This window comes from Sarcophilus harrisii, chromosome 3 (genome assembly GCF_902635505.1).
Source record: "Sarcophilus harrisii chromosome 3, mSarHar1.11, whole genome shotgun sequence".
Lineage (NCBI taxonomy): Eukaryota > Metazoa > Chordata > Mammalia > Dasyuromorphia > Dasyuridae > Sarcophilus > Sarcophilus harrisii.
The window spans coordinates 217,090,495-217,115,956 of NC_045428.1; the positions used below are offsets into that span (position 1 = coordinate 217,090,495).

The 25,462-nt window shown below is 34.3% G+C and overlaps 1 protein-coding gene and 1 pseudogene across 3 annotated transcripts in view; both read right to left on the reverse strand.

Annotated features, from left to right (window-relative positions):
* Window positions 1-2,586: 2,586 nt before the first annotated feature.
* The window catches only part of IL3RA (interleukin 3 receptor subunit alpha), a 60,616-nt gene continuing 37,740 nt past the window's right edge, over window positions 2,587-25,462 (reverse strand). For 2 of the 3 annotated variants that reach the window (XM_031959067.1, XM_031959065.1), the window contains 5 exons: window positions 24,905-24,931; window positions 18,444-18,573; window positions 9,319-9,421; window positions 4,814-4,895; window positions 2,587-4,289 (listed from right to left, as the gene is read on the reverse strand). In XM_031959067.1, coding sequence (XP_031814927.1) covers window positions 4,224-4,289; window positions 4,814-4,895; window positions 9,319-9,421; window positions 18,444-18,573; window positions 24,905-24,931 — 408 coding nt within the window. In that variant the 3' untranslated portion in view covers window positions 2,587-4,223. The remainder of the gene's footprint in view (window positions 4,290-4,813; window positions 4,896-9,318; window positions 9,422-18,443; window positions 18,574-24,904; window positions 24,932-25,462) is intronic. The other variant, XM_031959066.1, reaches the window with a different exon arrangement.
* On the reverse strand, window positions 14,776-16,076 carry LOC111720262 (annotated as a pseudogene).

A 25,462-nucleotide genomic window follows, 5' to 3' on the forward strand; every position in this document is an offset into this window, starting at 1 on the left:
AAACCTCTTGTTCCAATTTTTCACCTCTTACTCCCCCACCCCCTCCCCCAGATGGCAGGATGACCAGTAGATGTTAAATATATTAAAATATAAATTAGATACACAATAAGTATACAAGACCAAACCGTTATTTTGCTGTACAAAAAGAATCAGACTCTGAAATATTGTACAATTAGCTTGTGAAGGAAATAAAAAATTCAGGTGGGCATAAATATAGGGATTGGGAATTCAATGTAATAGTTTTCAGTCATCACCCAGAGTTCTTTCTCTGGGCGTAGCTTGGCTCAGTTCATTAAAGCTCCATTGGAAATGATTTGGTTGATCTTGTTGCTGAGGATGGCCAGGTCCATCAGAACTGGTCATCATATAGTATTGTTGAAGTATATAATGATTTCCTGGTCCTGCTCATTTCACTCAGCATCAGTTCGTGTAAGTCTCTCCAGGCCTTTCTGAAATCATCCTGTTGGTCATTTCTTACAGAACAATACTGATTATTGTTCTTAAGAGCGGTTAATTATTAGCCTTGACTAAAAACACTTATTGGTCTTCTATGGCACTTTCCCCTGGTGCAAATAACCATGCATTAGTACTGTAAAATTATTCAATCTTGATTCAGTTTCAAAGAGAAACAATAAAATAGTTCTGATGTATAAAATTAATCAACATCAAATATTTTATATAGCAATAAGGAACAAAGGCAGCCAATGATAAATCAAAATTACATTAATATAGCTCAAAACCCTTTAATGACTCTGAAGTGTCTAGTTCACATTTAATGTTACCTGTATGAACAAGACTAACCCTTCTATGCAAACAAGTGATCTCATACAAATTTTTCTAGCAGATTGCCTCTTCTATCATCCCCACTCTCACTTAACTTCAATCTCTCCTGGTCTACAGTCTTCCCGTCTATGTGCAAAGACAACTACTTCTCCCCAATCCTTAATAAATCTTCAATTTTTGAAAGTTTGAAAAAAATATTGTGAGTTTGAGTGTTTTAAAACAGTGAGGGTTCTGCTGAGACCCTCCCTCCAGCCAAAATGCCCCTATTCAAAAAACCCTTGGTAGTTTTACTCCACCCCACCCTGCCCCTGTCCTTCTTCCTGTCTTTTTAATATGTTGTCTCTCTGCTTTGGATTCAAAGTTCATTGAAGGCAGGGACTGTCTTTCTTTTTATTAATTATATCTCATATATATATATTTCTTCACCTTTCTCCCCTTTTGTGGCTGAACTTGAAAACTTACAACTATCTCCATTTCATTTCCTCTCCCTTTGTTTTTAACTAGTCAGCTAGATGCCTCATTCCACTGAAACAGTTGTCTTGAAAATTGCTAATGATCTCTTAATTGCTGGATCTAAAAGCCTTTCTCACTCCTCATTTATCTTGATCTCTGTCATCTCTGACAAGGTGAATTACCATCTCCTTATTGAAACACTCTCCTTTTTCTGTAACTTGTCTAAATGCTCCTCAGCCTTCTATGTTGAAGTGTGTGAAAAAGCTATATAAACAAGAACAAAGGGTTTGAGGAAGATGTCATCAGATGAATTGCACTTTTTAATTTTTATTTTTCCCTGTGAAAAGGTGAGTAAAGGTCTCGGACAAAATCCAGATATGATTTTGTGCCATATTTTGGTAAGGAGTAATTTAAAAAATTTTAATAATAGCTTTTTATTTTCAAAATACATGCAAAGATAGTATTCACTATTCACTCTTGCAAAACCTGTGTTCCAAATTTCTCTCCCTCTTTCTCTACTCCCCCCCTCCCCTAGACAGCAAGTTATCTAATATAGGTTAAACGTGTGCAATTCTTACAAACAAATTTCCACATTTATCATGCTACATAAGACCAATCAGATCAAAAGGAAAAAAAAAATTGAGAAAGAAAAACACAAGCAAGCAAACAACAACAAAAAGGTGAAAATATTATGGCCACATTCAGTCCCAATAATCTTTCTGGATGCAGATGGCTCTCTCCATCACACGTTTATTGGAACTTGCCTGAATCATCTCATTGTTGAAAAGAAGCAAGTCTATCACAGTTGATCATCATATAATCTTGTTGCTGTGTACAATGTTCTCTTGGTTCTACTCACTTCACTTAGCACCAGTTCATCTAAGTCTCTCTAAGCCTTTCTGAAATCAGTCTGCTGGTTGTTTCTTATAGAACAATAATATTCCATAATATTCATATGTTATAACTTATTCAGCCATTCTCCAACTGATGGACATCCACTCATTTTTCAGTTCCTTGCCACTACAAAAAGGGCTGCTATGAACATTTCTGCACATAAGGGTCCTTTCCCCTTTTTTATAATCTCTCTGGGATACAGACCCAGTAGGGACATTGCTGGATCAAAGAGTATGCATGGTCTTAGAGTCCTTTGGGCATAATTCCAGATTGTTCTCCAGAATGCTTGAATCAATTCACAACTCCACCAACAATGTATTAGTGTCCCAGTTTTCAAATGTCTCCTCCAACATTTATCATTCTCTTTTCCTGTCTGAAAGGTGTGAAGTGTTACCTCAGAGTTGTCTTAATCTGCATTTCTCTAATTGTGATTTAGAGCATTTTTATAAGACTGGAAATGACTTAATTTCTTCATCTGAAAATTGTATGATGAACTGCACTCTTAAAGAAAGAGGGGTTCTACATGAGTACACACAGTTTGGTGTGGGGTTGAGAGAGGATAATACTGTATAGGGAAGAGACACATGTCCTTGATGCTGAAGGGAGAGGGGGAAAAAGCAAAGATTTGAAATTTTAGGGGAAGGCAGTAATCAGTTGTAGAATGGCAGAACAAATAATGTTATATGAATATAATGGAATATTATTGTAATGTAAAAAAGTGCCAAAAGACGTAATTATAGACAATCCTGGGCAATATAAATTGATGGTACATGAAGTGAGCAAAGCCAGAATACTTTATGTAAGTATAGTAAAGAGAAAGAACTTTGAAATGCTTAAAAACTCTGATCCATGAAACGCCTAACTTATGGGTCAGAACTGGAAATGTACTCAAAACTGCATAACTAACTAAGGAAGATGGAGCAATAAAACCTTTTTGTGTGGCTGCTTATTTGACTTCTGCAAAAAACCCATCCTTTTTGATTGATAGTACCTAGCTAAAAGACAATCTTATATCCTTACCTGGATGAAAAGACATCTTTGTTCCTTTCTTCTTATTTCTCTTTTACAATTTACAACTTTGTAGAATGTTAGCTGGCTACCTAAGCCGCAAATTTATGTATATAAAGCTCTCCTTGAACTATTTCTAATTTCCAAGACTTCTTTTAGAGACCAGCCTGTCAGCTATGGTATAAATAAACACATTTGTGACTTTAAGATCTCTTTGAATTTTTTCAAACTATGAACCATGACTCTCATACACTTTATAACCATGTGTTCAGGAGACCTATAATGAAGTATGATTATCTACCTTCTGATAAAAGAGATGGTGGACTCAAGGTATAGAAAGACATATAGTGGCTCTATCATTTTGCTTTTTTATTGCAAAAGTTTTTATTTTCCTTTCAGTTTTTAACTGGGAAGAATAGAGAGGAAAAAGAGAATTGGCAATAATCATGACAAAAAGAGGACCACTGAAGCCTTTTAAAATTCACAGAAGCTCCAAAAAATAAAAGAAAATAAAATGCACAGAAGAGTATAGAAGGAAACAGACAAGCAGATGCATTTTGAAAATAATGGATTTTGTTTTTAAGCAAGTAATATGAAATCAAGATTCACAGTTTTTATAAAATCCTCTTTTTGTATTCTGCTGTCTACATGGACATTTTTAAAAATTTGCTTCTTTTTAAGTTCAGAAGAAAAAAAGAAAACCAAATCATTAATTTAGCTAAAGGGGGAACATACTACTAGATTCTGGTACTGAGATTTCCAAAAATCTAATTTAAGTGAATATATGTCCAAAAGTGCACTGGAGTAAACTGAAAGAGGCTCATGAATGCTAGATTGTTAAAATTTCGGTTTAAGCATTCATGACTTAGAAATGAGCAAAGATTTCAGTATGTTATTTTTTTTCTTCTCCAAATTTTTCTCTTCTCCCACCATTTGCCAGCACATTCCACCTTGTGTGTAACTAAAACATTATTTGGAAGAAAAAAAAAAAAAGGAAAGGTTAGAAAAAAGAGATCAGAAAAGAAATGTCTAGGAATATTATCCAGTGAAATATTTTGTTTAGTTTTATGGACAGTTTGATTTTTTTACGTGATCTGTATCTCTTCAATTTTACATTGTTCTGGAAGCATTTTATTTTCTTTCCAGTCCACCTAAGGAAAGGAAAAGACAAAAAACAAAAAAAACAACAACAAAAAAACAGATATTTGATTAGATTCTTTTGTGTATTAACCAACTTTATATGTTTTCTTACCTGAAAATCATACTGTAAGACATAGAAAAATATATGTAAAATCAGGAGACAGGAAGGTAGAAGCAAGTAGCTCACTAGAAAAAAGTTAATAGGTAAGTTAAGAGTTAATGAGTTGATTAAGATTTCCAAAGTTATCTTAATTTGTAGATGAAGAAACTAAGACACAATGAAGTTTAGAACTTGCCCAAGATTTTTGCCTAGGAAAACACAAGCTAATAGGGAAGAGGAGATAAGCAATGATGAGATGAGATTAAAAGAGGAGGAAAACAGCTTCTAGAATTTTTACATATCTGTTCTCCTTCTGGAGCAGGTTCCCGGAACAATGGGAAGTTCAACACACACACACACACACACACACACACACACACACACACTCAACATTCCTTAAAATTATTACTGTAAGATTTTAGTAGTACAGCTTACCTCGACATATTTTTGAAAACTGTCACTGACTTGGTCTCTGATTTGGGGGATAGGAGGGAATATTTTTTGAATCACATAATACCTTGGAAAAGAAAAGTAAATGTAAGGCTATGAATAACAATCACATGAAATGAGCACAAAATAACATGTACTGAATAGAGCAACAAGCCCCTAAATAGGACTGCACTGAACTTGGATCAATATCTGATTAAAAACCTGAACCTTTTTCACCAGGTACCTTTTTCCTTGTCCCAGTAATCTCAGGTCATAGCTGTCTTACTACTTGTAGCAAAACAGTTATGCTCATCTTCTCAATAATTAGTATGTCCATTTTAAAGCCTGTTATGCATCAATCAAAAAACACTTATTAATCATTGAGGCCAGTTTTATTTTTTAGTTAGTCCCAGCTCCCTAGGCATACCCTACAAACTTCTCACTGTGAACAGTAGGTAGAACTTCCCTCTCCTAAGGAATTGTCCACTTACTCTAATTGGTTTTTAAGTACTGAAATAGGTCATCGAGGCCTTCTAATTTCTCCAGATTGATAGCTATTTATGTGAGGTGCAGATGTACTACATAACTATTTTCATGAATACATCTAAAAGTAATTAAAATAAAATTTTAATAGTTCCCTTTTCTTATTTGGATGAAGAGATGATGGATGGAATAGGAAGAGGTGTGTGTGTGTGTGTGTGTGTGTGTGTGTGTGAAAATCTTTGATTTGTTTCTATTTCTGTTTTTTAATTCCATTCAATTCAACCTTCATTAAGGACCAAAATTTGTACTGTGTACAAAATCTTGGGTTAGTTCCTGGAGTTTAAAAGACATTTCACTGAGTTGTGGAAACACTTCCTTTAAACAGTAAATACAAGGTCACTTCAATGGAAGAGAATGAAATATATTGGGGGAGAGATGAGGTGTCTATAAAAGCTTTGCATGTAGGAATTGATACCTGAGCTAAGCCTTGAAAGAAAATGAGGATTCTAAAAGGAGGAGATGAGAGGAGAGAGCACTGCAGGCATGGAGAGCAGCTTATGCTCAGGTATAGTGATAGCATGTTGGTTTTGGAGAACCAATGAGTGCCAATATCAACAATGGTGCTGATAAGTATGAATTTCTCAAGTAAAATTAGGTTTGGTTGACTAAAAACTGAACTCCACAATTCAAAGATTTAGTAAAGATTATGAGAAATCAGAAGAAAGGACTTAATTAGATTATGATACAGTTTGTCTCTTTAGGAGTCAGCAAACTAACATCCTCAAAGTTGGTATTTATTCACTAAAAAGTTTCACAATGACATGGGAATCCATGTCATTTTAAATTGGGTGATCAATGCAACTGTCATTGAGTACTTTGGGCTAGAAAAGGGAACTTGCAAGGCTCAGAGCAGCCAGGAGGTACAGTGGATAATGTGCCAGGCCTAGAGGCCTCCTGCTCTCAAGGAAAACTTTTTTGGTTTTTCTTTGTATCCCCAGGACTTAGTACAGTGCCTGGTACACAGGCTAGTTGACTAACTTTTGGGAATGTGTAGGTTCTAATGAATCAGTATAGAGCATATGATTAGAAAATTGTAGGATGGTTTAAGGAGGCAGACTGTCATATAGTGAAAACCAATATGTCCAATGAATATCCAAGTAATGTTAAGAGATTTAGAGAAAACATTTCAGAATATTGGGTGGATCCCTTGTAAAAGCTTTTCAGGAGGACATAGAAGAGTGTTAGGCTAGTTGGGAAGGCATGGATAGAGGCTTAGTAACTATCTGAATGTCATGGTTTTATAGAAATAAGAGATCTCTGAAACATCTTAGTTCAGTCTTACTAGCTTAGAATTTAGGAGATTGAAATTTCTACTCTATCTTTTCTTATTTAAGAGTTAATAAGATATTTAGAATAGTCTGTATGTAAAACCTATGTTGAGCTCTAAAAGAAAAGACCAGGAACTAACTAAAAGTTGGGGAGTGGGAATTAGTTGAGGATCTGGAATGTAGCCTAGTTGTCATCTGAAGCTATTGCCATCTGTCTAAACAACTGGGGGCTTATTGCTAATATTCAAACAATCTTCTGCTTTGGAATTTTTTATTTTTTTGGCTCTTAATATGAACCCCCATCAGCATAGTAAGAGGTTAGATTTAGAGTTAGTAGGAATCTGAGATTTGGGGAGAGAATCAGAGTCTCCTTCCTTGATTTATTACTTTGCAGGCTGTGCTTCTGATTCTCCAGACTTTGCCCCAGTTACCCACCTCTAACTCCTTTATCCTTCTTCTTGAGAACAGGAATTGTCTATTTGCCTATATTTCTTTCCTCAGTACTTAACACAGTGTCTAGCACTTAGTAAAAATTTATTCTTTTATTCCTTGTATAGTAAGAACTGAAAAGAAATATTATTTAAAACTTTTCAATGGAAAAATAATATATTTAGTCCTGCAGTTTTTTAGGCAGGCAAGCTGAGAAAAAGATGACTTACAAATATTTATATGTTACTATCCAGAATAGGGAGCAGTAACCTTTACTGGTAGTAATGTAATAGAAACAATGGTTAGCTCTGCTGTGCCTCTACAGGCTGGCTAACTAAAACTACTATGGTGATTTGCATGAATTATCTAAATGAAAAGTATAGAAAGAATTGCTATCACTCTAGTAAGGGACTGAACTCATAGAATGACAATTCAGATAGAATCACTAGAAAAGATAAGTTTAACTAAAGACTTATGGGCTTCTTCTGGTAAACTGGGGTTCAAGAAACAAAAGAATTGGAGCCCTTAAAATATGTTTAAAAAAAAAAAAAAAAAAAAAAGCAAAATCTTCATTATAGGACCACAAAAAGCTACAACAGTTCAGCAGAAATCCAACAGATGGCAGCTGAAAGCACTCTTTACCATGGAGGACTGGCAGATGGCTGAGTATGAAGAAAGAAGCCCAGGATGGCAACAAACAATTTGGTGAAGTCATTGGACCAATCTCTTTGAGGAAACTTCAATGTAACATTGGAAGCAAGCATAGGTTGAATTGGGTTGAATCAATGGGCCAAGGATTGGATCTACTATCCTTTCCTGCAGTGGTGGGGCAATTTATAGAAGAAGATATCCCTGTTTGCAGGAGTGGGTGAAGAGTTCCCTTTTTATTTGTTTTGATATGATATTGAAGGAAGGAGGGAAGGAAGGAAAAAAGGGAAGAAGAAAAAAAGGAAGGGAGGGAGTGAGGGAAAGAGAGAAAGAAGAAGGGAGGGAGGGAGGGAAAGATGAAGAGATTGCCTGACATCTAGGAAGGGGATGGGAATAAGAAGGGGAAAATCTGAAACAAGGCTATGCAAGGTGTTGTGCCAAAGTTCCCTTTTAATGTAGTGACCCCGTTTCTCCGATTGTCCTATTTAGTTATTCTGCCTCAGGTTATAACCTTTCTTTCTTAATGAGAAAAAAGTCTACCTCAGTTGCTCTGCCCCAAAACCCCAGGCTATAATCTTATTCCCTATTAAATGGTTGATGAGATGAAGTTTTTATATCTTTAGGTTATAGACATTCTCTTCTTAATATTTGACAGGATAAAGGTTTATCCATTTTAGATGTCATTAGAATATCAGTAACCTCCCTCCATTGTGTTATCCTAGGGGCCTCCCCCACCATTAGGTTATCCCCACCTAGGTACCTCCCCCATTATGTAATTGTTCTTGTTATCCTATAAAAAAGCTTGCTGTCCCAATACTCGGGCTGGACTCTTTGAGATGATAGTCTCTTCCAGCCCTGGGATCAAACCTGGATCCATTGGTCCCAGTATATCTCTCCATTTAAAAAAACTATTGAATTGGTCTCTAATCTCTTGTCTTGCTCAGTTTCTTTGGCATTACACAAGGGTCACTGTTGAAAAATTATCCTTGTGTATGTTTTGAAAAGAAAAAGTTAAAAAAAAGAAAAAAAGAAAAGAAAATCATAGAACCTTAAAAAAAGAGGGAGAGAAGGAAGAAGGGAGGGAAGAAGGGAAGAGAAGGAGGAAAGAAGGGAACAAGGGAAGGAAGAGAAGGAGGAAGGAAGTGAAGAAGAGAGGGAGGAAGGGAGAAAAAGAGAAACACTTTCTGATATGTCCATTGTAGAATTCTATATATACACAAGAGTTTTACTTTACTTTTCAATGAGGAATGGAAGGAAAATGAATGTTTCTTATTTAAAAATAAAAATGACTGGCAAAGTAAAATGAATGTTGTTAGAGATAATTTTAGTACATGCTGGCTAACATATGTCTTGGATCTACCTTAACTTTCATGGAATACTGGTAATACCTATAAATGGCTGGTATTTTTTAATCACTTAATCAACAAGCATATATGAATTGCCTGCTATGTGCTAGTCATTGTACTATATATGAGGGATAAAATAATAAAAACAAATCAATCTCTGCCCTCAAGGAACTTTCTATCAAGGGAGAAAACATGTACATAAGTACAAACAAAATAAACAATATTGTTAATGATAATCTGAAATATATATGAACAATACAACAATGACTTATTTTACCTTTTACAGAGATAGCCCACAATGAGCACTATAATGAAAGTAATTCCAGGAAGTAACACCATTAATACTGGCAAAAGATTATCTTTATGGACTTCATGACCTGCTAGAATAAGAATATTAGATTATCACAGATGCTGATCTCAATTTTTTCTTGTTCCGTGTGAAGTAATTTGCTCAGTTTTCTGGCTTGGACAGGGAGAGCCAATAGCCTATGACTTCTGCAACTTGTCTGGTAATTTTGTTTAGTGGAAATCACCTGTCTGCCTTTGTAAATGTCATCTGACCCTGCTAGTGATAAATCCTCTATTAATTTTCAGGGAATGAGAATGTTTATAGTCATAAACTATTGGAACTTTAGAAATCTAATCCAGTCCCTTATTTTTTTAAGTGAAGAAAATAATAATCAAATACTTAGTCAAAGTCAGTTAGCAAGGGGACACAGTATTCTCTGGAACATCAGCTCCAAAGATAACCAATTTGCTTTAATCTTAAAACTTTTCTTTCCTATTCCTTCTCTTTTTTTTTTTTTTTTTTTTTGCTTTTACAAAGTCAAAACTGGTCCAATGACAGTTTCTATGGCCACTCTTTCCATAAGATATTCAACAAAAGTAATAAACATCTCCGATTACAGTAAAATCTTCCATATCTCTACTTTCCCCATCCTAGTTTTAACATATCTCAGGTCAGCATAAGAAATTGAATAGGAATTTTGAAGGAGTTTTGTGGAAGCTGCAAATGACATGCTAAGGCTAGCAGATGACACAAAAAAGTTTAGAAACTCAGAAAAGCATAAAATATATGTATAATATTGTATCATATCAATATTCTATAAAAGAAAAAAAATTCAGACTTTTCTCTGGTGTGAAGGGAGGGTCAAAAAATTTTACTTGGATTTCCAGATTATGGAGGTATTATGCCCTAAGCTTTGCAGTATAGAAAGGATAATGGCATTTCTCTAATAATTATTTTTCAAATATATATTTGTTTAGTAATTTTTTTTGAAATCACAAATGTTAAAAACCTTGTTATTATTTTACTGATGTGTTTGATATATAATGATTCTGTAGTAGTAACCCAAACTATTTAAATAAAAATAAAATATATGAATTGATGCTGAGTGAATCTAGGAGAATCAAGAAAACATTGTACACAAATATCACAATATTGTTTGATGATCAACTAGGATAAACTTAATTCTTCTCAGCAATTTAGTGATCTAAGGCAATTCCTAGAAATTTTGGATGGAAAATGCCATCTACATCAGAGAGAGTATGAAGACTGAATGCAGATCAAAGCATACTATTTGCATTTTTTTCTTCTGTTTTTTTTTTCTTTCTTGTAGTTTTCCCTTTTGTTCTGATTTTTCTTTCCCAACATGATTCATATGGAAATAAAAACAAAGGTATATATATATATATATATATATATATATATATATACACATATATATATATCAAACCTAAAAATTTAACATTTAATAAAAAATAAATACAAATAAAATAAGCATAATAAAATGATGTAAGTGAATAGAAGGTAACTTTACAAGCAATGGAATGCAAAACACTTCTTTAGAGTAAAAGAACTGGATTAAAAGTTTAAGTAACACTTTTGCCACTGACAGTCATTAAAGCGTACATATTCAGACTATGTATTACACATGCTTCATATATGATAATATAGTGTATCTGTTTCCACTACAATCAGGAATGTCTGAGGACTGCAACCTACAAATACCCACATTAACTACACTTGTGACTAGAACCAATTATTCTTTCTTCTCCCTTCTCCTATCATAAATGGCCAATGGTAAACTATTTTCTTTGCTTGGACTGGGGAGCTGTTTTAGTCCTAGTCTTTTGAAATCACATTACATCCAAAATACCATGCCAAACATGCAAAATATTCATGAAAATTGGGGGCTCATCTTGGTTAATTCAAATGAAAACAATTTACTCCCCAAATATTAACATGTTAACTGGCTTTCCTCTCTAATATTAGATGTAAAAAAGCACAAAGGAAATATATAAATCTAAGAATAAGTCAAATTTGTCAAGTCATAAACAAAAACTATTTGTAAGAATGCATAGATGGCAATGCTCTACTGAGTAGATTTTAGAATGAGGCAGATCCAAGTTAAAAGACTGGTCAATTCTCTTCTGCTGTTTCACCTTATCTGATATTTAAAGGCCTTCACTTAAAGGGAATCCATCGTCTCCCAAAGCAGCCATCTTCATTTTGGGGTAGTTTTAATTGCAAGGAACATTTTCTTTATATCAAGTCAAACTCTTCTATCCACTATTCATTTCTCCAATTTGTCCTTCAAAGTGTTGCTAGAATAATTTTCCACGTGATGCACCCCTCAAAAATTTTTTGTTTTGTTTTTAAAATTAGTTGAATCAGCTTTCCAACTATCATGTTAACTAATTTCAGAGACAGGAAAGCAAATTCATAGAAATTTTCCATCTTAAATCAATAAGAATACTCTTTAGCGCTTCCATTTAATCAAAACAACTCAGATATACAAAGCATAGATCTTTTCATGAAACTCATATACTCAAAATCTTCATAGGCTTTATAGTGTCATTTTTTTTTTTTTTTTTTTTTTTTGCTGAGGCTACTGGGGTTAAGTGACTTGCCCAGGGTCACATAGCTAGTTAGTGTTAAGTGACTGAGACCAGATTTGAACTCAGTTGCTCCTGACTTCAGGGCTGGTGCTATCTCCACTGCACCATCTAGCTGCCCCTATAGTGGCATTTAAGTAAACTGACATTCAAGACCCTCACAAACTGGTAACTAACTTATTAGTTCATATTACTACTGCTATGCCCCAATAAAACTAGATTACTTTGGGGGAGTCAGGGAGATACATGAGGCAAATATGCTTGGTTTAAAATCAGAGCTCCTTGCTTTTGACTTAACTTGCTTTTGACACTAGCTGCAGGTTCATTACTTATAGGACCATTTAACTGGTTTGACCCCAGATGAGAATCAAACTACAAAAAGTGTGAGAGGAGGTTTGTCTAAGATATATGATGGTCACATATACATTTTCAGAGATACAGTGTAGAAATTTTTCCTGGGATTCTGCTTCTTGGAGAAAAATATTAGCATTTTGTCCTATTTATATGAGACTTGGATAGTTAGTTTCCAAGTGTGTTTATTTTACAAATTAGGGCTGTTCCTTTGAGAGAATTTTTGTATGGTTGAATGCTTAAATACTAACAATTGTATCACTGTACCAATCCCAAATGTGGAAGCTGACATGATCAAGATGAATGTCACACCCTAAGAACACAATATTGCCTAGAGTTCTCCTAAAGTACGCTAACAGCCATCATGTCCCCACAGCTTGAGGGCTTTGTTTATGAAGTTTCCCATGTTTGGAATGTCTCCCCTCCTTTCAAATGTTGGGTTCCTACAGAACTCTCTTCCATTAAACTTGCACTGATCTTCTGTTAGTAAAACACTGAGAGAAAGAGCTTCTCAGGGAAAATAAACTATTTTTATCATACCTCATTTGGAGACTGGGAATGTGAATTCTTTCATAAAACCTGCAACACTGTCCTAGGGACTCCCATCACTGTTAGGGTATTTCACCCCTCAACAGCTCTATAACTCAGGAGAGAAGGGAATCTGTCTATAGAATTGGGAGTCATTTTTTTTTTTTTTTTTAAGATGTGACAGCTGAGCCTGATATGGTACAGTTTCTATACTGTTATACCTTTCTTCCCCTAGACTTTGGGGAAGATATAGCAGTAATTCTGAGGTCCCCTGCCTTAGAGTGCTATTTTCTTCTGTGCCAGTTCTTTTTTTTTTAAATAAAGCTTTTTATTTTCAGAACACATGCATAAATTTCAGCATCCATTCTTGCAAAACCTTGTGTTTCAAACTATTTTTCTCCCTCTGTTGTGCCACAGGTCTCTTTTATTGTCCTGCCTCAGTTTCTCTAAATTTTTCTGCCTCTGTTTCCCTGAACTGTGGTGCCTCAGTTCCTTGAATTGTTCTGCCTCAATCCCCCTGGTTACAACCCCCCTTTCTGACCATTAGGACTGAGATAATCAGGGCTGTAGCTGGCCACTCTGACATTCCAATAGAGTCATAAAACTCCAGATGTTCTATCTCAGACACCTAATTGGTATCCTCTATCTCTAAATTCAGACTTCCTGGCTCCTAAATTCTCTTAAATTATTAAGAATTTATGGCCCTACCCCCCAACCTGTCAGAACCGGATTGATGTTCCCTTCTTGAGGATTCCCACTCACCACATTTTAGACTCCACTCCTCCTGCCTTGGACTCTACCTTGATAGCTTAAGAGCCACAGATAAAAAAAAAAAAAAATTGGAATCTCACATTCCTTGCTGGATTCTTTGAGAAGAAAGTCTAATTCAGCCCTGGGACTAAAATGGATCCTTTTGATTCCAAAAAATCTCTCCCTCTCAGAAATCCAAATAAAATGTTAAAAACTCTCTAATCTCTATCTTGCCTTAATTTCTCCAGTATTACACCTTCCCCTTGCCCTCTCTTCTAAATAGCAAGTAATCCAATATGTTAAACATGTGCAATTCTTCTATATGTATTTCCACAATTATCATGCTTCACAAGAAAAATCAAATCAAAAAAGAAAAAAAAATAAAACATGAGAAAGAAAATAAAATGGAGTCAAACAACAATTTAAAAAATGGAAATATTATTTTGTAATTCACACTCAGTTCCCATAGTCCTCTTTCTGTGTGCAGATGGTTCTCTCCCATCACAAGATCATTGAAACTGGCCTGAATGAGCTAATTGTTGAAAAGAGCTATTTCCATCAGAATTGATCATTATTGTATAATCTTGCTGTTGCCCTTTACAGTAATCACTTGGGTCTGCTCACTTCACTTAGCATCAATTCATGCAAGTCGCTCCGGGACTTTCTAAAATCATCTTCCTGATTGTTTCTAATAGAATGATAATATTCTACAACATTCATACACCATAACTTATTCAGCTATTCTTCAACTTCTGGCAGCCACTCAGTTTGCTATCTGTTCCATACTCTAAGACAACACACTTTCAATGAATTTAAACAAAAGATGGCTTAATTCAATTCCAAAAGATTTGTAAAAGAGGGAACCATCTGCATTCAGAAAGAGGACTACAGGGACTGAATGTGAATTATAACATACTATTTTCACTTTTGTTGTTTGCTTGCTTGTTTTTTCTTCCTCTTTTTTTCCCTTTTGATCTGATTTTTCTTGTGCAGCATAATAAATGTAGAAATTGCACATATTTAACCTATATTGGATTACTTGCTGTCTAGGAGAGGAGGGAGGTTTGGAGGGAGGGAGAAAAATTTGGAACATAAGGTTTTTCAAGAGTGAATGTTGAAAACTATTTTTGCATATATTTTGGAAAATAAAAAGCTATTAGCATATAAAAGAAAAAAATTATTCTCTACTATTAAAAAAAAAGATGGCAAAAAAAAAAAAGAAAAAAAAAGATGGCCTAATTTATTATCTAAAAAAATATCAGTCTGGAAGGGGAAGACTCTCAAAGTTTCCGGAACTGAAAACAATTGCTGTTTATGCTTATGCTAAACCACCAGACCTGAAACAATGAGCTACTGAGACTTGGGCTGGGGGCTATTTTTGATCTTTCAGTGAAAGCTAGAGTGATTTAAATTTAAAGGCTTAGTCAAGTCTGTCTTTGCCTAGGTCAAGACAATAGTCAAGCTCTATTTGTAAAAAAAAAAAAAAAGGGGGGGGGGAAAAAAAAAAAAAAACCTGTTCTATTGTTTTTAAAGTGATATTTCAAGAAATCATAGATGAAAACTACAAAGGCCTATACGGCCACCAAATGCACCAACTGTAGAAAATGTAGTAGCTGACAGATTTTCTAAATCCCGAAATTTGTCCCATATGCTGAACTGGAATGTTATCTGAAATTTCCTTCCTTTTCCACAAAATTTGCTAACCAAATATACATAAAGATTATATGCTTTCTCTTGTAAGCAACAATCTATGAGGACATGAACTATTTCTCTTTCTTGCTGATCCTTGAGTCCAAGCTTTAGAAGCTTTTCAAATGCATCCAAAACATTTTCACTAATCATTAATGTACAAAAAATATTTCTTCTGATATCCGTGTTCATTCTCTGCCTTCTGGCAAGCTCAAGTATCTTTGAACTAACAGTTCCTTTAAGTTGTTTCAACTGGCTATTATTGCTGCTGTCAATCATTGAGGCACTACTCCATGATGACCCTACATTCCATCCCCTGCCCATCTGTTCTGCATTCAAAAGGCTTTCCCAAAAGACTTGAAGTTGAGTTTCCTTACCAGAACCACTATTTCGAATCATTGTTCTCTGGAATTTTCTTAGTTTTTCCACAGGTTCAGGGTCATAGCCTGGAATTTTGCACATGTCATTATTCTTTAGTGCCAGTATAGTCTTAAGCATGAATCGAATCCTTGTCTGATCTTGAGATTTCTTTACTACTTCATTGGCTTTAGTCTGGGCTTCACTGATCAGCTTCTTCAGGGACAACGCATCATCTTTTCTCAAAAAACTGACATTTTTCAGCATTAGGAGAATTAATTCAATGTCCTTTTTTTGGTGAAAGTTCTAATAAGCCTTTTTTAGAATGCCAAAGATGAGTAGAGATTGTACCACATGGAAGTTATATAAATAGGCAATTATGGCAAAGAGGTTGTCACATTCTTTTCTGTAATATTCTTCTCTAAAATGTAATATTCTCTGGGAGCAGATTTCTTGGGGGCTTCTGAAGGCAGCCTTAGTTTCAGTTCAGTAATCACCCCAAATTCAGCCAGGGGTTAAAGTCTTGTCTCCTTCACTTGGGGCTTGGCTAGTTTTTCTTAGAGGCCTTCTGGATCTTAGTTTCAGTGAAGAAGCAAAGGAGGACAGCCTGCCACCACTTCTTTGGTCTTCCTTAGTTCTCCCCGACTGCCTTCTCTGGCTTCTGAATCTCCCAAATTTCCAAAGGTTTCTGCTTCAGCCTCCAGCCACAACAAAAGTTGAAGATGCAATGAATCTGTCTCAGCCTCTGAGAGGTTCTAATGAGCTTGTCCTTTCTGGCCCTGAGAGCTTCTCCTTATATACCCCACACTGAGTATACACCAATCATTATATCACTAGGAAACCATTATTTGTTGTAGGATTAAATCAGTGCTAAACTACATTTAACTATTATCTCCTTAATTCCACTTAATACCTTGTTTCAAGTTCTGGCCCATAACATCTCCTTATAGGATTAAATCAATCATATTGAACCATGCTAAATTAGATAACTATTGGCTCTTATCAATTCCACTGACTTAGCACCTTGTTTCAAGTTCTGGCCCATAACACTTTTCCCTCACTACCACTTTTATGTATTTCATCAAATTTCTTTACTACAGCTTCCAAAAAATGAACACCAACCTCAATTCCTATGTATGGTAAAGAATGCTAACCAAAAGGACACGCTCCATCAACAACCTGGCAGGCATCACAGCTTCAGTTACACAAGCATTCATGAGAACATTTGTCAAAGTATCATTCATATCCTTTCTACTGTTCGCCATGTATATCTCTTCAAGCTGTTCACTTATAGAAGCCATGTTAGGTTTACTCAACCAGTTAATTAGACCTTTCACATTTTTCTTTAACCTTTCTAGTTCTTTCTTTTTCGCATCCACTGTTTCCTCAGATCTTCTCACATGAGGCAGAATATACTTTGCACTTTTACAAAGAATCTCACTGGGGGAGCTGTCATCTTCGGGGGAGAAGTCCCTACTCTCTTAGTCGGCAAAATGCACCCGCTTTTTTGCATTTTTTTTTTCGGCTTCTATCTGGGGGACTGTATCATCTTCCTCCTTTTTCTCCTCCTCTTCCTCTTCCTCATCTTCTAGGAGACTATCCTCCAGAATAGCCTCATCGCCATCCTCCTACCTCCTCCTCCCCATCATTGCTGTCCATCTCGGAGCCTTCATCCAAGCTTCCCTGGAGGGCAGCAGGGCCACGGTCCCCTCCCCATTCTCCTTCTCGTACAAGGCGGAGGGGACGGATAAATTGTCCCAGCTTTTTTGAAACATAAATAATAATGTATAAAGATATCTATGAATTTCTTAAATTTTTCCATTTTAATCATTTTACAGATGAAGAAATGTACACATGTTAAGGTGCAGTGCCTTACCAGGGTCTGTTAGGAAAATTCCTATTGAAATGGTAAGATGATCTTGTAGGAATCTTGGATCCTTCATCATTATGTGACTAAAAGAATGAAAGATCTCACACACACACACACACACATCCCAGTATGTTGTTGCATAAGCTGCAATATTTTTAATGGTAGTCTTTTGGCAATAACTAATCTTGAGGACTTGATTATTGAAAAGTCAGTTCCGGAGTAGACTGAATTATTCATGGAAAATTATAAAACTCCTTCAATGACCCCAAACTTCTCCTGGAAAGGAGTGTCTATCTTTTCAGACCAATAATCTACGGGTCTGGTTGGTTGGCTGAGTGCTATGTAACACTCATTACTTACTAAAAAAATTAAAACTGAGTAATGCTGGGAGGATAGTGAAGAGATGGATTTAGGTGTAAGCAGGTTGCAATTCTTAATGTATAGGGACTATAAGGAAGAACCAGAGTACAGGATATTATACAAATTTTTATAATCAAAAAAGAAGATGGACTGGTCATGTGACCAGAACAAATTGTTGAATTAATCACTAGGCTCTACTAGATATCAAGAGAAATGAAAGAGTGCCCTACATATATTAAGTAGAACCAATTGAGTTAACTCTTGGATATGGATATGGATATAGATATGGATAGCTGAATAAGATAAGTAGATGAGTAATGATCTGTGGCTGAGAAGGGAACATCCATATCATGAAATAACAGATTCATTAATGTGAGAAGTGAATGGGCATTTATTTGGTTGCCACAGTTATGAAAATTAAATTGGAGAAATGAAACTTAAAAGATAAAACTGAAACCAAGAAGGACATTAAAGAATAATCAGGAGTGGAGCTTTATATTTGAACAAGAGCCCCCTGGACTTTGACATTGCCCTGTGGGAGATATACCAATCAAATTTCCCTTCTACAACATGTTAGAATTAAAGAGAAGCACACTTACCAAATTCTTGAGTCTCACTCCATGTACTCCAATTTTTATTACCATACTTTTTTTTTGTTCTTATTTTCACAGTATATTTTCCATAATTAATTTTGTAATTATATCTTGTGATTTTATCAATATTAAGGACCTTGAAGACAAAATAAATTTTAAAATATCTGTCCACATACTCACTGACAATAATACAAATGTGTTCTAGATGCTAGAAGTAAATATATAAAAAGCCTTATGATTCTAGGAGGAGGAATATATACATACATACATATATATATATATATATATATATATATATATATTTCAGGGGGTATGCTGGAGCCAGTTCTAACTTGTTTGCTGAGAGTCAATTGTTAAATTTCAGTGTGAGCATTTACATTTCAGAAATCAGGAATTTTACAAGTCAAGACTTGATTCTTAACTTTGTTGCTTGCCTATGTTCAAGTAGGGGACAGATAAAATGCTAAAAATGCAGAAGAAATTTCAGTTCCAAATTCCTTCTCTCATTCATTGAAAAGGCAAGAAATGCCATACTCAAGATACATATGAAATCATGCTCATTTTGCCCTCCTCCCCTCCCCCCCCAAAGGCAAGAAAAATAAAGGGAAAATATGCTTTAATCTGGTCAAAGTTCATCAATTCTGTCCCTGGAGATAGATAGCATTTTTGATCATAAGTCTTTTGGAATTGTCACGAATCATTGTATTGATCAAAGTAGTCAAGTTTTTCAGTTATCTTTACAATATTGTTTTTGCTATTTGCAATATTCTGCTCATTTTACTTTGCATTAGCTCTTGTTAGTCTTCCCAGTTTTTCTGAAACCATCTTCTTCATCATTTATCATACAATTGTATTCCATCACAATCATATATAACATCTTTTTAACCATTTCTCATTTGTTGGTATCTCCTCAATATCCCAGTTCTTTTTTAGGTCAAATGATATACATAGTTTTATAGCCCTTTGGGTATAGTTTCAAATTATTCGCCAGAATGATTGCACCAGTTTACACCTCTACCCACAGAGTATTAGTGTACCTATTTTTCCATATCTCTCTAGCATTTGTCATTTTACTTTTTTTTTTCATATTAGCTAAGTCTGATAGTTTTCATTTCTCTAATAAATAGTAATTTAGAGCATTTTTATGTGACTATTAATAGTTTTAATTTCTTCTTTTAAAAACTGCCTGTTAGGTAGATGCCAGAAGCATCTACCTAAAAGTATCAGCAAGCATTGTTTGTCATATGGGTAATCTAAAAGCCTTCCCAATAAGATCAGGAGTAAAACAAGAATGTTCAGTAGCAGAGAGAGAAGAAAAAGAAATAGGAAGAATCAAAATTGGAAATGAGGTAATAAAACTACCATTTTGGAAAATGATATAATGATATACTTGGAAAACCTTATGGATTTAACTGAAAAGTTAGTTGAAACAATTAATAATGTTAGCAAAGTAACAGGATATAAAATAAATGTACATAAATCACTAGCATTTACATATACTACAAATAAAATCTTGCAAGAAGACATAGAAAAAGATACTCCATTTAAAATAATTGTAGACAGCATAAAATACCTGGGAATATAATTGCTAAGACAAATCCAGTAACTCCATGAACATAATTATATAAGACCTTTTATAGTCAGAGTTAAATAATTGGTAAAATATGTGGGCAGAGCCAATAATAAAAATGACAATTCTATTTAAATTAATCTACCTTTCAACTGTCATCCCAAAAATATTTTGTTGAGCTAGAAAAAATAAGAACAAATTTATTTTGGAATAATAAAAGGTCAAAAATATCAAAGCAATTAATGAAAAAAATATAAAGGAAAGAGATTTAGCAGGACCAGCTCTAAAAGTATATTATGAAGTGTTATTTTTAAAACTATTTGGTACGGGGAAATAGGTAGATCAAGGAAACAAAACAGACATACAATATACAGTAGTAAATGATTATAGTGTACCTTGTATTTGAGAAATACAAAGATTTAAGTTTTAGGGATAAGAAAACTATTTGGTTAAAAAACAAACAAACAAACAAAAACAACCATAGGGACAATTGGAAACTGGGTATAGACCAATATCTTACACTATTTATAAAGCTAAGATCAAGATGGATATATGATCTAGATATAAAGGGACATATCATAAATAAATTAGAAGAACATGGTCCCTGTCGGACCTATCAGATCAGAAAGGAGAAGAATTTAGGAATAAACAAAAGATAGAGAGCATTGTTTGATGCAAAATAGGTCATTCTGATTATATTACATTTAAAAAGTTTTTTACAAATAAAATCAATGTACCCAAGATTTGAAGGCAAATAGAAAACTGGGGTGGGGGTGGGGAATCTTTATAGACAGTTTCTCAGATAAAGGTCCTATATTTCAAATATATAGAAAATTTAGTCAAATTTATAAGAGTATTAGTCATTTCTCAATTGATAAATGATCTAAAAATATAAATAGGAAGAGTTTTTTGATGAAGAAATTAAAGCGATTTATATTGCGAGAAAATGTTCTAAATCATTATTGATTAGAGAAATGCAAATTAAAACAATTTTGACATAATATTTCCTACATATTAGGTTGACTAAAATGATAGAAGGGAAAAATGACAAATATTAGAAGTGATGTTAAAAAAAAAACTGGGTGGGATCCTGATGCACTGCTAGAGGAATTGTTAGCTAGGTCAAGCTTTCTGAAAAACAATTTGTACTTAACATTTATTGAGTTATAAAACTACATGACTTTGACCCAGCTATACTACCATTAGGTCTGCTTACCAAGGCAATCAGAAAGAAAGAAAAAGAAGGTATATGCTCTAAAATATTTGAAGCAACTTTGTTTTTTGTTTTTTTTTTTCATAATTATAACTTTTTATTGACAGAACCCATGCCTGGGTAATTTCTTACAATATTATCCCTTGCACTCACTTCTGTTCTAACTTTTCCCTTCCCTCCCTCCACTGCTCCTCCAGATGGCAAGCAGTCCTATACATGTTAAATATGTCACAGTATATCCTAGATACAATATATGTGTTGCACATATATTGTTGCACATCTTGTTGCACAAGAAGAATTGGATTCAGAAGGTAAAAATAACCCAGGAAGAAAACAAAAATGCAAACAGTTTACATTCATTTCCCAGTGTTCTTTCTTTGGGTGTAGCTGCTTCTGTCCATCATTGATCATTTGGAACTGAGTTAGATATCTTTGTCAAAGAAATCCACTTCAGAATACATCGTCATACAGTATCATTATTGAAATGATCTCTTGGTTCTGCTCATTTCACTCAGCATCAGTTCATGTAAGTCTCTCCAAGCCTCTCTGTATTCCTCCTGCTGGTCTTTTCTTACAGAACAGTAATATTCCATAACATTCATATACCACAATTTACCCAACCATTCTCCAATTGATAGGCATCCATTCATTTTCCAGTTTCTAGCCACTATAAACAGGGCTGCCACAAACATTTTGGCACATACAGGTCCCTTTCCCTTCTTTAGTATCTCTTTGGGGTAAGCCCAGTAGTAGCACTAGCAGCTTTCTTTGTGATGGCAAAGAACTGCAATTGAGGTGATGCCTATCAATAGGTCAGTGGTTAAACAAGTTGTGCTATTTGATTGTTATGGAATACTGCTGTGCTGTAGTGATGATGAACAGACTGATTTTAGAAAAAAAAATATTTGCATAAAATAATGAAGAATGAAATGAATAGTACCAAGAGAACATTGTATATAATAATAGCAATATTTTTGAAGAATAGCTGTGAACAATTAAGTCATTTTTTGTACAGTAAATATTCGAATCAACTACAAAGAATTTACGAAGGAAGATGTTGCTCATCTCCAGACAAAGAACTGATAAATATAAGGACATATAGTATTACTTTACTTCGTACACATATGTGTCAGTGTGTATATATGTGTGTGTGTGTATGTGTGTGTGGGTGTGTATATGTGAAATAGGGGCCTTCTCTAGTGTGAGGTGGGGAAGAATGGAGGGAGCTGATATTTAAAATGTAATAAAAATTTAATTTAATTTTAAAAACTGCTTATTCATATTCTTTGACTATTTTTAAATTTGGGAATGACTCATTTTTTTATAATTTTGGATCAGTTCTTTATATATTTGACTAATAAACTTTATCAGAGAAACTTGCTGTGAATCCCAACTCCCCTCTTTCTTGCTTTCCCTTTCATTTTGGCTGCATTGATTTTATTTATGCAAAAAGATTGATTTATTTATTTAAACTTAAAGTAATTAAAATAATTCATTTTAATCTGCCATTACTTCATAGAGCCAGATGTTACATATTTATTGGCATCCTCTTGAGTGTACCAGAGAATAATAGTAGATGTAAAAATCCACTTATAAGTAGTTATTAAAGACAAAGATGACTATAAAAAATTCAGGGGCAAGATAGAAGGACAACTAACTTCTTTAAAAAATATTTTCATTTTTATTCTCCATTTAAGTACCAAATAGAACATTTTTATAATTAATTTCTCACTTAAGGTTTTACTACAGCAATCAGTTCATGGAAATCTCCCTATAATTATTATTACTTATTAGATCCACCCATAAGACCTAAGTCAATACTACTGGGCTTATACCCCAAAGAGATACTAAAGAAGGGAAAGGGACCTGTATGTGCCAAAATGTTTGTGGCAGCCCTGTTTGTAGTGGCTAGAAACTGGAAAATGAATGGATGCCCATCAATTGGAGAATGGTTGATTAAATTGTGGTATATGAGTGTTATGGAATATTATTGTTCTGTAAGAAATGACCAGCAGGAGGAATACAGAGAGGCTTGGAGAGATTTACATGAACTGATGCTGAGCAAAGTTAGGATTTTTAAAAAGATAATTATATGTCAATATCATCTTATCAGCTCCTGGCTCAGAACCAGGAGATCATTATATACCTCAACAACGATATTGTATGACGATGTATTCTGATGGAGGTGGATTTCTTCAACAAAGAGATCTAATTCAGTTTCAAATGATCAATGATATACAGAAGCAGCTACACCCAAAGAAAGAACACTGGGAAGTGAATGTAAACTGTTTGCATTTTTGTTTTCTTCCTGGTTTATTTTTACCTTCTGAATCCAATTCTTCCTGTGCAACAAGAGAACTGTTCGGTTCTGCACACATATATTGTATCTAGGGTATACTGTGACATATTTAACATGTATAGGACTGCTTGCTATCTGGGGGAGGCAGTGGAGGGAGGGAGGGGAAAAGTCGGAACAGAAGTGGGTGCAAGGGATAATGCTGTAAAAAATTACCCTGGCATGGGTTCTGTCAATAAAAAGTTATAATTATGAAAAAAAAATAACAAGATTTGTTCTTGTTCTTCTTTTTTATTATTAAAGTTTTTTTACTTTCAAAACAAACAAACCAAAAAAAGACCTAAGCCAAGTTTAGCATGCCTTATAATAATGGCAGTTTGAAATTCAATAATTAATGTTCTCTCTTAGATGAATCCAACACTAATTTTGAATTTGGTTCTCTTTTAGCATGAAGTGTCCTAGAAGTTTCAATGGTTAATTTGAATTGTTGCACATTCTGAAGGCATATACATCTGCTTACAAGTTTGGAGAACATGAGCTGTCATTTTAAATTTATTATTACATTCTTGGAGTGCATTAAAGTAGTGAAAATACTATTCTTCTATCCAAGGTTACCTTTCACCATTCTAAGGTAAAGTGACAGAATGCAATAGTAAGTCAGAATTGGAGTCAGAAAGACCTGAATTTAAGTAAGTCCTTATTGCTATTTGCCTGCTGGTTGTATGAACCTGGGAAGATTGAGCAACCTTTTAGGCAACTATAAAATTGTAAAAGATAATTTTTTTTTTTCATTCATGAAATAATGGAGGAGTTTTCTTTGGCAAAGTTAGGATTTTAAAAAAGATAATTATATGTCAATATCATCTTATCAGTTATGAGCAACATACACATCAGACAACATAGATATTGTGCCCAGTGGCTATTTAAAAAAAAAAAAGTAGATAAGAGTTTAGTTAGTCTAAGCATAGTGATTGATTTATTGTGTTAACTTAGGGGAAAAAAGTACCTGTAGAGTAGTTTTCCGTCTACCCACCTATGGCTATCCAGAAGAGCCCAATTTCTTTTTTTTTTTTTGCTGAGACAATTGGGATTAAATGACTTGCCCAGGATCACACAGCTAGGAAGTGTTAAGTGTCTGAGATCAAATTTGAACTCAGGGCTTCCTGACTTCAGAGCTGTTGCTTTATCCACTGCACCACCTAGATGCCACATCTAATTTCATTTTGACACATCTTTCTAACTAATAATACTAAATAAATGCAACTAATTTGATTGTGTTAGTAGAAGTGAAAAAGCCATGAATGACTTGTTATTCTCTAACATAATCATTGCTTTTTGCTTTTGGCATCAAAAGTTCAGTGATGTAAGACAAAGTAATATTGACTTACCACTGGAGACCTATTTTTGTCATCAATCTGAAAAACAAAAACAAAACAACAACAAAAAAGCAAAATTAAGTAAGTGGCTTGAATTCTAGTTCCCATTGGAAAATTACCTTCCTAATTTCTTCCCTCATTTCTAGGAAAGCCAATAAAAACCTCTAATACAAATGAGAAAATATGGAAGGATGTTTGGAAAAAATATTCTGAGTCATTATTTCCTGTGAATAATTTTAACCAATCCCAAAGTGAATTAAAATGATTTAACTATGGTCTTTCCCCATTCTTTTTATGTTTACTTCTTTTTTTTTTTTTTAAATAGCCTTTTATTTACAGGATATATGCATGGGTAACTTTACAGCATTTTTAACAATTGCCAAACCTCTTGTTCCAATTTTTCACCTCTTACCCCCCCATCCCCTCCCCTAGATGGCAGGATGACCAGTAGATGTTAAATATATTAAAATATAAATTAGATACACAATAAGGATACTTTATGTTTACTTCTACAAAGAATTACAAAGTGGTAAAGAAAGCAGTGATTTGAGTCAAGAAGGCATAAGTTTT